This window comes from Cyprinus carpio, chromosome B16 (assembly GCF_018340385.1).
Source record: "Cyprinus carpio isolate SPL01 chromosome B16, ASM1834038v1, whole genome shotgun sequence".
NCBI lineage: Eukaryota > Metazoa > Chordata > Actinopteri > Cypriniformes > Cyprinidae > Cyprinus > Cyprinus carpio.
The window spans coordinates 22,701,523-22,719,429 of record NC_056612.1 but is presented as its reverse complement, the minus strand read 5'-3'; the positions used below and the strand labels follow the sequence as shown (position 1 = coordinate 22,719,429).

Below are 17,907 nucleotides of genomic sequence, written 5' to 3'. Positions count from 1 at the left end.
ACAAGACTTTTACTCACCCTCATGACTTGCTTTCTTATGTGGCTTACAAAAGAAGATACTTTGAAAAATTTTAGTAACCAAACAGCTTTGGTTTCCATTGACTTCCATTATATTTTCTGATCATACAATGGACGTCAAAGGGAACCGAAAATGTAACCAACATTCTTCAAAATATCTTCTTCTCTGTTGCACAAAAAAAAAAAAATGAAGTCATACAGGTTTGAAATGACAGGAAGTTTGGGAAATTACAACATGTAAGAAATGTGATGAGGATATTGAAGATCTTGATGAAGATGTTTATTGCAGCATAGCAGTGACAAAATACATGTAGTACCTTGGGTTGAATGAACCCAGAACATCCTAAGTTCAAACCTTTTATACATTTTCAGTTTACTACCCTTCATGTAATTGAAGTTGCTCCTGCTGTAACATCTTTAGTCTGTTAATTAAATTCTGACGTGATAATCCCAGGATGTGATAATCCCAAATGGTCTACAAACAACATAACTGTTGACTTTCTTCTTCACTATAATAATTAAGCCATTTTGGGAAATGAGCATGATCAAACATATTGTGGAGTAGAAGCTGGGTCGAGGCAGACAATAATTTCTTACAGTCCCCTCTCCGATGCTCTTGGCCCAAAAGAAGCATCTTATCCACTCCCTTTTTACACATATTACACCTTCCTTCCTGGGCAGGTGCCCAGTGGTGGTGAAGCCCTGCCTTAGGTTGTCCCCCTCTGGCCAAAGGAAAATCTTACCCATCACTGGGTCATCACCTCATGAATGCTGGTTATGCCTCCATCCAATTAGGCAAAATTTATCATAGATACTTTCCTCAAATTTGGCAAAATGACATACTAACATTTTTGGGGGGTTTGGGAGAGGAGCACTTGAGAACCATAACAGCAAAATGGATTTTCTAAATGTACTAAACATTATGACAGTACAAACATAGCCAAAAGCCAAGGGAGCAAAAACACCAATCAGCAGGCAACACAGTGTGTGTGTGTGTGTGTGTGTGTGTGTGTGTGTGTGTTTTGTGGTTTCATTTTGTCACTTGCATTATGTCTATTCTCTCAGTGTGGACGTCCTTTGTCCAAATGTGTGTGTGCATTCAGTAGACAATGTTCTGTATTCGAGTAAGCAAATGTTTGTCCCTTTGGAAAAGTCCTTCTAGCTGTTTTTGCAGTTTGTGAAGTTCTATCAGGTTCATCCATGCCATTGTGGGTCTCGGGGTTTCTAGATCTTTTAGGCTTGAAGTTAAGAATGTTGTACATCTGGAAAGCTCTCGATTTCTGGTTCTGATGATCACTCTGTTCTTTAAGAAGACCTTTCTCTTGTGGAAGTCCCCTGGCTCCACTGGCCCCGCTGGCCTTCTTGATGTTCTTTTTCTTCTGGAATTCCCCTGGCTTCACTGGTTTTGCTGGCCTCCTTGTCCTTCAGATGACTGGATCATCTTTCTCCAGGAGGGTACACATTTCAAACTGACATCTCGATGCTTATAACTGAAACGAGATAAAAAAAGAAGAGGTTGCCCCCCCTTTCCTCCACAAAAATATTTTCACATTCAAAACATCAAAGCTATATAAATTTAATCACAGAATGCCAAATAAATTATATTCAAATATTAATGCCATGATCACATTTCTCAGAAATTATAAAGAATCACGCCCCTTTTGATAGTAAACATATTTTCCTAAAATATGATACTATCATGAAACAATTGCTCCAGTTCACATCAGCATCTGTTTGTGACTGAGCTACAGTCATGTTGTTCATGCAGTGCTGTGTCTGGCAAGGTGTGAATGGCTTCTTCCTTATTTCCTTTCAACAGTGCCAACTGGGTTTCTAAACTGCCTATATTCTTAAGCAAACCACAGTAGCCCATCTTTATTTTGTTTGAGAAGTGACACTGTCTCGCCTTGTGTCCCCTCCTTCCACAAGCAAAACGAACAACTTCCTGATCTTTTCTACCTTTCTCCAAACAATGCCTTACTATGTGTCCATCCTTTCCACATGCGTGACAGACAAAGCTTCTCATTCTCTCATTGTCTTGACAATGTCTAGCAATGTGACCAGCTTTTCCACATGCATAACAGAGTAACACCTTCTGAATTTACTCTTTCTAATCTCTTTGGTCTCTGATGGAAACCATTAGATAATCTAGAACATTCTCTTCTGCCAAAGGCAGCAACTGGATGTCTAGATTCTGAAGCTTTCATTTGACTTCTTGCATTGAAATGCTGTCATTTTGGAAATGATTTACTTGTATGGTACATACATCTACATGCATAGCAATGGCTTCTCGCATGTGTGAACTACTCTGTGCAATTAATGCAGACTTAAACATGAGGTTTTGTTTAGTTGCATTTGGCAAACCACTGTAACAGCTGAACATTTCCCACAACCTGGATGCAAATGCTAGAGCATGCTCTCCAATTTGCATTGTCACCTCAGCTTTCTTTCTCAAGTTAACCAAATTAGTCCCAGCAAGTTTACATTTACATTTATGCATTTAGCAGACACTTTTATCCAAAGCGACTTACAGTGCATTCAGGCTATACATTTGTTTTGTCAGTATATGTGTTCCCTGGGAATTGAATCCACAAACTTTTGGGCTGCTAATGCAATGCTCTACCACTGAGCCACAGGAACACAGTTTAAGTAGAGAATCTCTCCTTGCACCTTTGTCTGCTCTTTTGTCACAAACTTCCGGTGAGAGAGCACTAGTTAACCTCACAGAATCATCTGAAGAACCTCACAGAATCATCTGAAGAATTATGTCATTGACTAAAGGCTTCCTTGCAGGTATTTTCGTCATATTCAGAACTGGATTGGACATGTACCAACTGTCTAGCTGTCCCTTCATACAAACATCTAAATGTTTCCCTCTCTGTTTCGGAAATCTCTTTTCTCAATTTCACTATCTGTTCCTTCAAAATGATCTCTTCAGCCTCACAATTTCTCAATGATACAATTTTTTGGGACAATTTTTGAATTGAGACATAGCCCACTCGTATGGGTCATCTGCCTTCTCTATCCCATCAAACATTCCTACTGAGCAGTGCTTAGCGATGTATTAAACTATCAACTCTTCCATTTTCACAATCTTATTAAATTGTCTTCAGCAATTCAATAGGCTTTATTCCTTCACTGACTGAACTTTATCTAGTTACTTTAAGATAACTGTTAGTCTAATTATTCACAGCTCCTGTGCTTTGGATGCAAATGAATAAAACAGTCAAACTACGTTGGGCTTCTGAACTAAATTGTTCACTTCTCTGGACACGGCCACACTCCTTTGGGCCTTACACTTCACTACACTAAACTGTTAAAAATGTTACACTGTCACTGTACGTTGGACAAAACCACACTACTTCGGGTTTTATGTTATATTTTTAAAAGTTTACTGAGCCATAGTACGTCGGGCAAATCAACACTTCTTTTGGGCTTTAAACTTCACAGAGTAGCGGGGCATCAGACTCACTACACTATAAACAAAACAGTTATGAAACAAAGTTATGAACAGTAATATAGTTATGAACAAAAATGTAAATTTGTATTTATACCTGATTATGCATCATAATATTTGTTATATTTTCTTTATGCTGATTTAAAAACAAATGCATACAAAGAGATGTCTGGATGCATTACAGTAATGAGAATTATAAGAGCAAAGTGGTATTAAAATGATGTTGTAATGCAATGCAACCCTTAATGGTCCTAACAGGCTTCATGTCCTTTATATCTTTGTTTCTTTTGGTTCCGGGATGAAATATGACCTCGACAAGTTTTTGTTTATTATCCTATTACTGTTTAGTCAGACTGGCTTTAATGTAGCAAAAATCATGCTACCCATTCATATTTAAATGTTTAAGGTATCTTATCTGCAGAACTACTTAACACACAGTGACTCATGCTCACTACTTACGGTTACAGCAAGAGGTTGTTGTTGGGCAACAATTACAGGAAATCCTTGACCTCTATCAGGGGAAGTGCCTTCAAAAGAGAAAGAGGGAAATACACTGACATGTGCTAGATCACTAATGGGCTGTTGTAATTATACTGCAATGTGGAAGGTGTAGGGGAATTTACAGTTAAAACCCAAGCACCAGGTGTGTTGAATGAAGACCAGGAGTCAGAAATGCTATCAATTGAAGAAACATTTACTGAAGAAAATAGTTTGCAGTTTCATCAGCAGAAGTCAGCTTCAATACTCGCAATGGAGTTCGTAGGCCGCATTGCTTACATGTTTAAAACACCAGTAATTATAGGCAAGGCAACTAAAGGTTCTAAAACCGAAATATATTTAGACAATATCCACATATGGACGTAAGCACTTCAAGCATATCTCTAAGTGATTATTTAGGTGACAGAGATCTGAGGTCAGACATAACAGGCTCTTTGGAGACCTATTCCTGATCAGGATGGTGGCAACTGATGAAATGCTTCAGGATAGTCTTCTCATCTAGCAAATACACATATACACCCAGAGCACTTATCTGTACTTCAAGGTTACCCAGCTCTGGAAAAAATCTTTTCAGTATGGTTCATTACACACACAGTATGCAGTCCTCATTTTGGAGAGTAGAATTACAGAATAAGGCAGGATTCTTTAATATATATTATGCAAATGCATCAATATCACAGCTGTCTTAATAACTTGCCGTTCTCGTAGATGGGAGGTCACCCTGGCCTCCTTTCATGGTCCTGTGACTAGGAAAATAGATCTCAGCATGTAAAGAATACTGTTGCACATTCCATTCTTGCTACAATGGAAGACTACACACATTCTATCTATATTTATTAATATAGATAACAACTGCTAACTTTATTTAATCATCAAACAATCTAGGAGGTTAAATACTGATTAATAATGATTAATAATCACACAAAAGATAATATAATCGATTTTATTATGAAGGCCATGGTAGATCGACATCCACTCCTTCAAAGGGAAATAAATTCCTTAGGGATAAACGAAGCCATTACCTAAAGAGAAATGGAGAGAGCTGCAGTCCTAGACAGATTCCATCTTATTCCAGCTAATTTGGAAACATGACTCATGCACATCTAAACTCATCATTAATGGTCTATTTAGAGTACAGCAAGCCCAGTGAAAGAACCTCTGTACCACTGGCTAAAGTAAATGGCACTTATGTCCACAAGCACAACACTGAAACGCCCAAACAAACAGGAAAAAGGGGGAAATGGTTGGGATAAAATAGAGGAAGAAATATACATTTCTAACAGTTGTAGGTCATACTTTACAGAAGTGTAATGGTAGAAAATACAACCACTGTGTGACCCACATTTCTAACAGTTGTAGGTCATACTTTACAGAAGTGTAATGGTAGAAAATACAACCACTGTGTGACCCACATAAGCAGTTTGCTGCCTATGTCAGTGTGCAGTTGGCAACATATAAAGGGTCTAAGGATCCTCAAATGCAAACTATGTGTGTTTTGCTTCCAGAGAGCAACCATACATTTGTGCTGTTTTTATTTACTTTCTTTTACATTCATTCATTCATTTATAATAATTTAATCATTTTTATTATTCCATTTTAATCATATGATCATATACTCATTTCATTGGTTTATTCATTGATTTGTCATTTATTGTTTTAGTTTTTTAATATTACTTTTCCATTGTTGTTTAGTGCTATGATGTGTAAGAGAATAAGATATAAGAGAACTTGATGTTATACATCCCAGAACATAACCTACATATGCTTTGGCATGTAGTTGAATTAAATAGAAAAAATCTATACAGCACTTTGTGAATTTTGACGTGCGTGCTTGTTAGAATGAGTCTGCCCTCTTGTGGTCTGTTGCAGGCTTCAGTGCCGCGCAAAGTTATCATTAATTAAAACTAAAACTCAAAACATAAAAAAGTTTTAGTTACTTTAAATTAAATTAAATTACATAACAATAATTAAAAACGCTTAAACTTATTTTATTTCCGCTGTAGTTTAATAATAAATAATAATAATAATAATAATAATTTAATCATAATTTATCATTTTTCATTTAGTTTAACTTTATGTACTAAAAACCTAAAAAACGAATATATATTAAAATGAATAAAAACGGTATAGCCATATTAAAACAACAACAACACAATAATAAATATGTCTAAACACACACAACAAAAAACACTAAAGCTTTAACTACAATGAAAGTGAAAAGTGAAACTGAAATAAAATCTAAGTTCAAAGTATAAAGTATAAGTATATATGTATATATTTTCACAGTGGTGTGAAAAAGTGTTGGCCCCCTTCCTGATTTTTATTTTTTCTTTGCATGTTTGTCACACTTTAATGTTTCAGATCATCAAACAAATTTAAATATTAGTAAAAGATAACACAAGTAAACACAGCATGCAGTTTTTAAATTAAGGTCTTTATTATTAAGAGAAAACTAAATCCAAAACTACATGGCCCTGTGTGGTTTATCACACCTGAGTTCAGTTTTCTCTAGCCACACCCAGGCCCTGATAGCCACACCTGTTCGCAATCAAGAAATCTCTTAAATAGGTCCTACCTGACAAAGTGAAGTAGACCAAAAGATCATCAAAAGCTTGAAACAAATGAGAAAGAAAGTAATTGAGATCTATCAGTCTGGAAAAGGTTATAAAGCCATTTCTAAGGGGCTCCAGCGAACCACAGTGAGAGCCATTATTCACAAATAGCAAAAACATGGAACAGTGGAGAACCTTCCCAGGAGTGGCCGGCCGACCAAAATTACCCCAAGAGCACAGCGACGACTCATCCAAGAGGTCACAAAAGACACCACAACAACATCCAAAGAACTGCAGGCCTCACTTGCCTCAGTTAAGGTCAGTGTTCATGACTCCACCATAAGAAAGAGACTGGGCAAAAATGGTCTGCATGGCAGAGTTCCAAGATGAAAACCGCTGCTGAACAAAAAGAGCAAAAAGGCTCGTCTCAGTTTTGCCAGAAACACATCTTGATGATCCCCAAGACTTTTGGGAAAATACTCTGTGGACTTATGAGACAAAAGTTTAACTTTTTGGAAGGTGTGTGTCCCATTACATCCAGTGTAAAAGTAACACCGCATTTCAGAAAAAGAACATCATACCAACAGTAAAATATGGTGGTGGAAGTGTGATGGTCTGGGGCTGTTTTGCTGCTTCAGGACCTGGAAGACTTGCTGTGATAAATGTAACCATGAATTCTGCTGTTTACCAAAAAATCCTGAAGGAGAATGTCCGGCCATCTGTTCGTGACCTCAAGCTGAAGTGAACCTGGGTTCTGCAGCAGGACAATGATCCAAAACACAACAGCAAGTCCACCTCTGAATGGCTAAAGAAATACAAAATGAAGACTTTGGAGTGGCCTAGTCAAAGTCCTGACCTGAATCCTATTCAGATGCTGTGGTATGACCTTAAAGCGGTTCATGCTCAAACCCTCCGATGTGGCTGAATTACAACAATTCTGCATAGATGAGTGGACCAAAATTCCTCCACAGCACTGTAACAGACTCATTGCAAGTTACCGCAAACGCTTGAATGCAGTTGATGCTGCTAAGGGTGGCCCAACCAGTTACTAGGTTTAGGGGCAAACACTTCTTCACACAGGGCCATGTAGTTTGGATTTTGTTTTCTATTAATAAAGACCTTAATCTAAAAACTGCATGCTGTGTTTACTTGTGTTATCTTTTACTAATATTTAAATTTGTTTGATCTGAAACATTAAAGTGTGACAAACATGCAAAAAAATCAGGAAGCGTGCCAAAACTTTTTCACACCACTGTGTGTGTGTGTGTGTATATAGAAGTCTTTATTAATTCTCTTCAAATCACAAATAGGCATTATCATTGTCGAACACGTCCACACTGACTCCAGTCAGCATATATTGAAAGATTGTATAGGCCTATTCAAACAAATACTTACTTACAAATGATAAATACAGAAATATTTAAAAACAATTCATAAACTAAACTTAAGGGGATTAATCAATATATTGCAAGTAATTTAGAGAGTTTAAAAGTGTTCAATTTGTCAGCTGCTGATAAATAAAAATTTTCAAATAATTTTCAAAAACCACAAAACTTGGAGCATCTTAAATAAAACTCCCGTAAGTCAGTGAAGCTGGAATTGACTGACCTCTGGTGGCGACCTCTGGAGGTGGTGCTGCAGGTCCTATATGCCTTCATACTTCAGCGTGGTCATGAAGTATTGCAAAAGAAAGAATGTAGCTTTCTTAAAGGAGGATTTCGAAACCAGATCCCAGTTCAACTGAATGTTTGTTATTCCAAGATTAAAGAGCCAGTAACATCTGTAAAACTTAATCACTATTTCCTCAGACAGTGTCCTGGGAAAAGTTTGGCAGGATTCATTTGTAAAATTAATTTCAGTTAACACAGAATACTCACTCATACTAATGCTTTGTTCTTTACCAAAGTCTGTCCTGCTAAGTGACAAACAAAACGCTCTGTATGTAATCAGGTAGTCTTAACTTTTTCAAATTTTTTACAATGACAAAATTTGTATAAAATATAATACAACAAAACATGTAAATGGACAATAGTGAAATAAAACAAATAGAAAAAAAACAATAATTTGCATAATAATTCCTTAAAATAGACTAATTGTTTTGAAGGGTGTGTGCATTATTGCGGTAGTTCAGATGCAGAAGTTCTTTTTATTGATGGTTTAGTTTAATAAGATAAGAGTGTGAGAGTCTGTGTGTACCAAGCACGTGCATGGTGCATTTTAAATTTGATTTAAAGTGTAAATAATTTTCAATTTTTCAAAATTATTCAAAATTGCCCCTCTCAGACAAATAGCAATGATATTGTGGTCAATAAAAACAAAATAAATTTGAATTATAATTAACATGACAATGTGTACAAAACAATAATTTATCGCTCAAAAGTCGGAAAATTCCATTTTTTTTTTTTTTTTTACATATCTGTCAATCTGAGGCGTTGTTATGCTTGCGTACGTTTTTGCTTGACTGACTGATATTCCACAGTCTGATCGGAAACCTTCTTTCAGTGAGTAGGTCGCCGGAAGGAAAACATAAACTAAACAATATTTTAATTAAACTTTTTTTCATCAGTAATCATAGTGTGTCGATTTAAATATTTTTAGAATATTACAAAAATTCATCAATGCCCATTTGTCACTATACTACCCAATACACTACCCAATCATGATCTGGCACAAGACGTTCAGATTTCACAAAACCGTGCAGCGCCAAAAGTCGCAATAATGGTAATCAATAATGAATTCACTTATATTTATGTATGGTATGCTTCATGAAACTAACATTAGTTAATGAAGCCCAAGTGCCACCTATAGGCCTGTTATGTCACGTGATGTGTAGGCTGGCGAAATGGTGACATGAAAGGACTTTATTATATTACCATTTTTTATAATCATTCACCATTATGAAACTGTCTTTTGCTAATCAAGCCTGCATTTATTTGATCAAAAAGTGTAATATTGTGAAATATTATTGCAATTTAAAATAATGTTTTTCTATTTTAATATACTTTTAAAATATCATTTATTTCTGTGATGCAAAGCTGAATTTACAGCATAAGTCTTCAGTGTCACATGATCCTTAAGAAATCATTCTAATATGCTGTTTTATTATCAGTATTGGAAAGATTGGTGCTGCTTCTATATATATATATATATATATATATATATATATATATATATATATATATATATATATATATATATATATATTTTAGCTATATATATTATTTTAGCTGTGATACTTTTGGGGGGTTCATTGATAAATAAAAAGTTAAAAGAACAGCATTTATTCAAATAGAGATGTTTTCTAACAACATCAATCTTTACTACCACAGGTTCTAGCAATTTAACAAATCCTTGCTTAATTAAGAACTCATTTCTTAAAAAAAAAAAAAAAAAAAAAATTCTGACCTCAAACTTTTGAACAGTATTGTTTTTTGTTAGGGTAGTTTTTTATTTTGTTAATTTTGATTTTATATTTTTTATTAATCAAATTTTTATGTTTAAGTATCACAGGTTTCCAACATTAATAATAAATCAGCCTTTCATAAAATGTATTTTAAAGTAAATTTTGATCAAGTAAATATAGGCTTAATGACCATAAATGACTTCTTGCAAAAATATAAAATAGTAGCCTAATGTATAGAACTTTTGACCAATATATCTATATCTATCTATCTATCTATCTATCTATCTATCTATCTAGAAATGGAGAGTCATCAGACCAGGCAACGTTTTTCCAGTCTTCTATTGTCCAATTTTGGTGAGCCTGTGCGAATTGTAGTCTCAGTTTCCTGTTCTTAACTGACAACATTGAAGCACCTGGTGTGGTCTTCTGCTGCTGTAGCCCATCTGCTTCAGGGTTCGACATGTTGTGCGTTTAGAGATGGTATACTGCATACCTTGGTTGTAACGAGTGGTTATTTGAGTTACTGTTGCCTTTCTATCATCTCTAACCAGTCTGCCCATTCTCCTCTGACCTCTGACATCAACAAGGCATTTTCGTCCACACAACTGCTCACTGGATATTTTCTCTTTTTCAGACCATTTTCTGTAAACCCTAGAGATGGTTGTGCCTGAAAATCCCAGTACATCAGCAGTTTTTGAAATACTCAGACCAGCCTGTCTGGCACCAACAACCATTCCATGTTCAAAGTCACTTAAATCCCCTTTCTTCCCCATTCTGATGTTCGGTTTGAACTTCAAGTCGTCTTCACCACATCTAGATGCCTAAATGCACTGAGTTGCTGCCATGTGATTGGCTGATTAGCAATTTGTGTTACCAAGCAATTGAATAGGTGTAAAAAGTGGCCGGTGAGTCTATATATTACATTTCCCCTATTTTACATTTGAGTGCCTGCCCCTGAGGAACTCTCTGCATGTCCCTGGTGTGTACATTGGCATTTATTATTGACTCCAAACAGTTATTACAGGTGTGTGTGTGTGCTAAGACACAATGTGCATGAAAAAACCCTATTGCCTTTCTCATAGGATCAACTCTAACAGTAGGTTTGTAGTCTGGATATTTAGAATTATTGTTTTTGGATTCTAGCCAAGTGTAGTGTATGTGTATCTATGCAAAGTTTATGAGGATATTCAGGCCTACGCATAGCTAACAATAAAGTTCATTGCTCTTTGTACCGTTTATCACTTATTTTGTAAAATGAACTTCAGTATGAAACGTTGGAGGATTCAAACTCTAGTCAGTTCACATCTGTCTTTACAAAAGTTGATTTCATTATACAGAAAGGTTAAGACCTATATAGAGATCTAATCAAAATCATTAAAGAGTAGAGAAAACTGATGGATAAAGACCCAGAGTATAAACAGCCATTGGTAAAGATGGGAATTAAAAGCACAAGCTTTCTCATTAGCTGCTTATCAACATCATCTTCCAAACTCCAGTGCCAAGCATTTTCTAAGTAAAATCTTTTTTATATATACAGTTATTATTAAATAATGTTATTAAATTATTAAAATTACAGCAAAGACCACATGCATGATGTGAAATGTCAGAATCCCTTGTTTTTCAAAGGCTGTTTTTATAGCCAGCATTTTATGCATCCTCACTACAAACATTGGAATAATATTCTCACATTTTTCAAATAATTTGATAAAATTACAGCTTGATTGAAATTGTTGCACAATAAAATACAACTTTTTTCTTTTTTTGTGATTTTGTTCACACATCACATATGTCACCCTGGAGCACAAAACCAGTCATAAGTAACAGGGGTATATTTGTAGCAATATCCAAGAATACATTGTATGGATCAAAATTATCAATTTTTCTTTTAATGCTGAAAGTCATTAGGATATTAAGTAAAAAACATGTTCCATGAAGATATTTTGTAAATTTCCTACTTTAAAATATCAAAATGTAATTTTTAATTAGAAATATGCATTGCTGACTTAATTTGGACAGCTTTAAAGGCAATTGTTTCAATATGTATTTATTTATTTATTTTTTGCACCCTCAGATTCCAGATATTCAAATAGTTGTATCTGAGCCAAATATTGTCCTATCTTAACAAGCCATACATCAATGGAAAGCTTATTTATTCAGCTTTGATGTATAATTAAAAATTGTTTTTTATTTATTTATTTATTTATTTTTTATAAAAACTGACCCTCATGACTGGTTTTGTGGTACAGTGTGAGGGTCTCAGGCATGCTCTATTGCCTCAGGTAAGCATGTACTGCAGCTTTTACTAAGTTTTAGTAAAACTTTATTAAGGACAAAATTATTTGAAGCAGTGAAAATGCCTACAACTGATGGAGAGTCATATGAAATCTTTTATTATTATTATTTTATGTATAATAAATGCTGTCAAACGATTAATCGCGATTAATCACATCCAAAATAAAAGTTTTTGTTTACATAATATATGTGTGTATACTGTGTATATTTATTATGTATACATAAATACAAACACACACAGTATATATTTCAAAAATATTTCCATGTATATATTTGTATTAATATAATTAATATTATATATAAATATTTTAACTGCATAAACATAACATATTTTTCTTAAATATATACATGCATGTGTGTGTTTTTATATATACATAATAAATATACACAGTAGGGCCTACACACACATATATTATGTAAACAAAAACTTTTATTTTGGAGGCGATTAATCGCGATTAATCGTTTGACAGCACTAATTATATTTTTTTCAAACAATAAACATTGAAATTGTTTGATTATTTATTTTTTTGTTTAGATCATAATTAATATTTGATTAAATGTTCAAAGTTTAAGACTCAAATGACCAAAGTGATAAAATCTACATAAAAGGCAGCAGAAGTAGCTATAAATAAATGTAACCTTATGCGCGCATGGGAAAAAAACGTTTCCAAGACAGTTATATAAAACATAGTTGAAATCTCTTACAAACGTTGAGAGGTAACAATCGCCGAAACAAAAATCCCAAAAACACCCACTTCAGAAACCTCCGTAGGAAGTCCTTCCTAGAAAACCGAGGGGAGTGCGGAAGTTGTATACAAGTCCTTTCTCACACAAGTTGGTTACACAAAGGACGCGTGAACGGCATAAACAGAGCACATTAAAACAACCACCCGAGGTATTCTACGCTTAAATGTTTATCAATATTGTTATCACACATAATCGATTGCATTACGCTTTGCAGTGTGTTTGTATCGATCGTTCTGTGTTGATCAATTCTGTTAGCTTAGTTAGACTTGACTTTGACTGGTTTACTTTCGCTTTTTTTCTGCGTGAACACCAGCTATCGACGCGTCGTTACTTTCTTTCCTTTACAGTATCACGTATCCATATCTTTGCTTATTTATAAACGCTTATATCGCTAAACTGTTTTATATAACGTTACTTCTCGTTTTCAGATTTAGCTACATTATATAGGCTACAGTATGGCCACCGCGGACTCGGTGTACAACGCCACAACAACGCAGGAGCCCAAATCCAAAAAATGGATCATCGTGCCTTCAGAGAACCTGGACAAAGTTAGATTCGCGGTAAAAGTGATTGAAGTGGTAAGCAGCATGTTTTTCATGTTTTGTCTGAAAACAGTGTTTCCACGCTGGACGCAAATGTGACCACATGTTTACATGTATACTGTGATCATAATTTATACGAGATCTCTTTTAAATATTCCAATATAGCTATATATGCACTTTCCTTTATAGTAGCCTAATGTAAAATACTTTTTTAACCCTTCAGACGTAAGTACATTGGGACATGGTATGAATTAAGAGGTTATTATAGTGAATAAGTGGTTAATACGGTTTAAAGACAGTTCAAAACACAATTCATGTTAAGCTAGAATTATTGGATTTTTTTGCGATTTAGGTGTTTTTTTGATAATAGTAAACAAGAACGCTGGCAGTTATTAACTTTTAAAAGGTGGGGCTAAAATATGACTACTGATAGTGTTCATAAGAATACTGGGGTAATTTTTTTTCATATTTTATTCTTATATTTTTTGTTTACTTTTATTTAATTCTTTCATACCTATATTTATGTATATTTTCCTCTGTGTTGTATTCTTTAATAATTGCACTGTCCATGGAGCGGACCTGACTCACATTTCACTGCTGGTTATATGTTCTCTATATAATCGTGTATGTGACGAATGAAAATCTTGAATACTTGAATACTTTCTATTACATGCTAATGAAAGATTCTGCTGAATGAATCCATTGCCCTGTCTCACACATCTTTGATGATGCAAATGGTGTTTAACAAGTCCTTGGGTGCGAGTGAGGAATGGCAACTTTTTTTTTCCAGCATCTAAGAATGACAAGCTTATTTTCTAAACAAGCGTGGCCATTTCAGCATTGCAGTCATGTGCTGCTTGGTTGTTGCTCATGGGGCTTTTTGTACAGCAGTTGAGACAGTTGGACTTTGTCTGAGTTGAAGTTAGAAATTCCCTCCATTTACTTGGCATCTTCCTTATGTGTCAAACTGACTTCTATAATTTATGACGAAGCAGAACATGCATGCATCTTGGTTCACTAAGGGATACAACTGTTCAAGTGGCTATTTAGTAGATATTTCTTATGCTTTGCAAAGACATGCAGTGGAGGCGAGGTCCTTGTTCACCATCATTCATTCATTGAAGTGTTTGTTACTTAGCACACAATAAGCATTACACCATATCCTTTTAAACCCAAGTACTGGTATGGGCTCAACAGGTTTGTGCAAAACCTGATGCTCTATTTTAAAAGGTATGAGAAATGTATATGTGCTTTATTGAAAGCAAGAAATCTGAGCATTTAATTTGAAGGATGATCAAGAAATGGTGCAGAATCCACTTTTTTTACTTATGCTTTTTAATTCGTAGCATTTCTTTGTTTTAAAACAAAATCTAAAATTCTTTTAGTTTATTTTCTGAGCTAAATTAGATTGAGTCTCTGATTTTCAATGTAATTTTCTGAAATTTCCAGACTCTTCTGTACACATTTTATACTCTTGATCTTTATCTTTTAGCATCAATTCTTCTCAGGGTGTTATTAATTGGTTGTCACTATTTTAAGGGTTTGAATTTGCAAGGTCACAGCTGGAAAGACCAAAGGGCGTTGTCTGCTTGCATGTGACAAACTAAGTGATATCAGGTGTAAGAAATGACTGTCTGCCTTTAAACTGGTAATGCAGTTAGAGAGCAGATGCTAAATTCAATTACCATCTCATTCTTAACTTTCACAGTATGTTGTGGTGAGTCAGGTCTTAAATTATGACATTCAAATCGAATACTAAAAGCAAGAATCTTTACGTACAGGGAAGTACGCTTCAGAAAACATTAAATTTAGCCTATAATTACCACATAGAGGTCAACATTGAGACAAATATACTCTTTGTAAGTAATTGCCCTTACAGTCCAGGGCCTGGTCTCATGCTTTTCAGGAAATTAGACTTTATCAAGTGTTTCTCCTGTTGTGTATTCAGGGAAATTGCCACTGGAGTTTTTTGTTCATGTACCCAAGTGCTGTTCTCATGACACTGAACAGTATGTTATATTATATATGTTATGATTATGATTGTTTATTAACTGGTGTCTTCTGGATGCCCTTGAAATTCCCCTACTTTTTAATTTCCTTTTCCACTAAGCCACTGACAAGACAACACTGGAACACCTTGGTACTTTCCAGATGAAACCTCATCTAGATCAGTTGCTGAAGGCTGGTTCTTAGAGGCCCTTCAGTGAGAAGATTATCTTTCCTCATCTACCTCCAAACCACTTTATCAAACTATCGCCCACAAACCATAGCGTATTTTTTTGTGCTACATAAACCCAGTGCAGTGTACAGTTTTAGTCATGTACCAGTGGGAATTTGCAGCTGCTTGGTTTCAATTTTAAAAAGGTCAATGATTTCTTTCTTAGTTCTTGACGCTTGATATTCTGTGTATTTTTAAGCAAACTGTTTTCAGAGTTTCTTGAGTTTGTAAGACAGCTTTTTTTTTTTTTTTTTTTTTTTTTTACTCTGGTTTTGTTTAGGAAATCAGTCTACCCACAATGTATTCATCAGAACAGAGTCGGCTGGCCACAGTCAAGTGACTGTACTGTGAAGAAATGCTTTGATTCCGCAGTGGACGGTCTATTCAAAAATGCTGATCGATTTTAGCACTTTAACTACATTTTTATGCATGTTTCCAGGAATGAAGTTTTGTTCGTTTCAGTTTCAGACTGAAATTGTTTCTTTGTGGTTTCAGCATGCTTGGTTACATTTTAGGTCATTTCATAAATGTCTAAAATAAGCCCCTTTTTGGGTGGTGAACAGCAGCTGTGTTCTATCCGGCTTGTTTGTATGGAGGATTTCGAATGGATTCTGTGTGGTAGCGATAAGGTTCTGCTTCTTAAGCGACAATAACAATTGCATGTGAACCTACCCTGTTCCTTCCTAGCAGTCAGGGCTGTCAAAGCTCAAAACAGACGTTATGAGTCAGACATGTGGGCTAGTCTGACTTTGTCGTTTTGACGTTGCTTCTTATGACATTCGTTTTTGTATAAATGAGCACGCTGTTAGGATTTCCTCTTCCTCCTTACTACCAGTTGTACAGATTTTCCCATTATGCCCAGAATCTGTTCTCTTTTTACCAGTTGAATGTCAAATCCCAGCTATTTGTTATAAAATATAAAAATATTAAATAAAAAATAAAATCTGTTTTATTATTAATTTCTATACTCTCTTCCCCTTTGTCATATTGATTTATGAATGTATATTTTATATTCGCAAACTGTATTAAAACTCTAAACATATTGCTATGCCTTTTATTAATGGTTTAAAGAAATCATTTCAATACCAACCCCAGAGTTTTAACAGCAGAGATGTTAAACAAACAATGCTGAAAGTTATTTTGAGGGACTTCTCTTTACAGTACATTTGAGTAACTTACTAGCATGACTACATCATTTACAGTCTCATTTTTTTTTGCCAGTTTCAGTTCGCTAAAGGGAAACTGAGTGGAAAGTCTCCTGGAATTGATGTAACAGTGAAAATTTAACCTTTGGACTGGAGACCTTTTAAAAGTGTACATGTGACTAAAACACAGAGCTCACTTTGCGGAGTGAATGTCCTCCTGGGTAAATAGCTTATTCTCACTGTTGGGAATCCCCTACCTGATGCTGATGCGTTTACATCACACCTGGTTTTCTCTCGGTTTCGAATTGTGACTAAGGATGCATGTCCTCTAATAGAGTGTTAACAATATGCAATATTTTGTCAGTTAGGCAAATATAAAACAGCCAAATCATTCACATTGCCTTGTATACAGGATAGAGTTATTGAAATGGAAAAATAAGCCGATACTGCCACCTGGTGGTTAATGAATCCACTTGGATTTCATTTTTGTCCCCTCAGCTCTTTTCCTTTGTGGCTTTTGTGATGGAGGAGGTGGTGTCCAGCTGTTCACAATGTGGACCACTCTACTTTTTTGAATTTGTAAGTTGCACAGCCTTGCTCTTCACACTGTTGCTCCTCATCCTCCTGGCCACACCGTTGCACCAGAGAGTTGGGATTAACTGCTGGCCTACTCTGGTAAGTCAAAAACACTATTAATAATAATGCAATATCATTATTTAATTTTTGTCAATATTACAATGTAAAAATGTTAAATATAATAAAAACTTTAGAATATTATATTAATGAATTGTTTTGTTATACATTTTGTTTTATACAAAAATGTTTGACCGCTCCTGACCAGTCAGAATCACTTATTATAGAGGATACAATTTTATCCAGTGTATAGTTAAACAACTTCTTTGAATTTTTCCATAGGATTTTGGATACACATCAGCCATGGCAATCCTGTTTCTCCTTGCTAGCATTGTGTTTGCGGCAGACAGTGGTCAAACGGGTCTGGAGCAGGGCGCAGTGGTATGATGACGCAAGATTTGTG

The 17,907-nt window shown here is 35.1% G+C and overlaps 1 protein-coding gene across 1 annotated transcript in view; it reads left to right on the top strand.

The window, feature by feature from the left end:
• The first annotated feature begins 12,965 nt into the window (after positions 1 to 12,965).
• Positions 12,966 to 17,907, top strand: part of LOC109103108 (CKLF-like MARVEL transmembrane domain-containing protein 6) — a 6,500-nt gene continuing 1,558 nt past the window's right edge. Inside the window, exons 1-4 of the mRNA XM_019116445.2 lie at positions 12,966 to 13,114; positions 13,395 to 13,544; positions 17,370 to 17,546; positions 17,787 to 17,885. Of these exons, the coding sequence (XP_018971990.1) occupies positions 13,422 to 13,544; positions 17,370 to 17,546; positions 17,787 to 17,885 (399 nt within the window). The 5' untranslated portion in view covers positions 12,966 to 13,114; positions 13,395 to 13,421. The remainder of the gene's footprint in view (positions 13,115 to 13,394; positions 13,545 to 17,369; positions 17,547 to 17,786; positions 17,886 to 17,907) is intronic.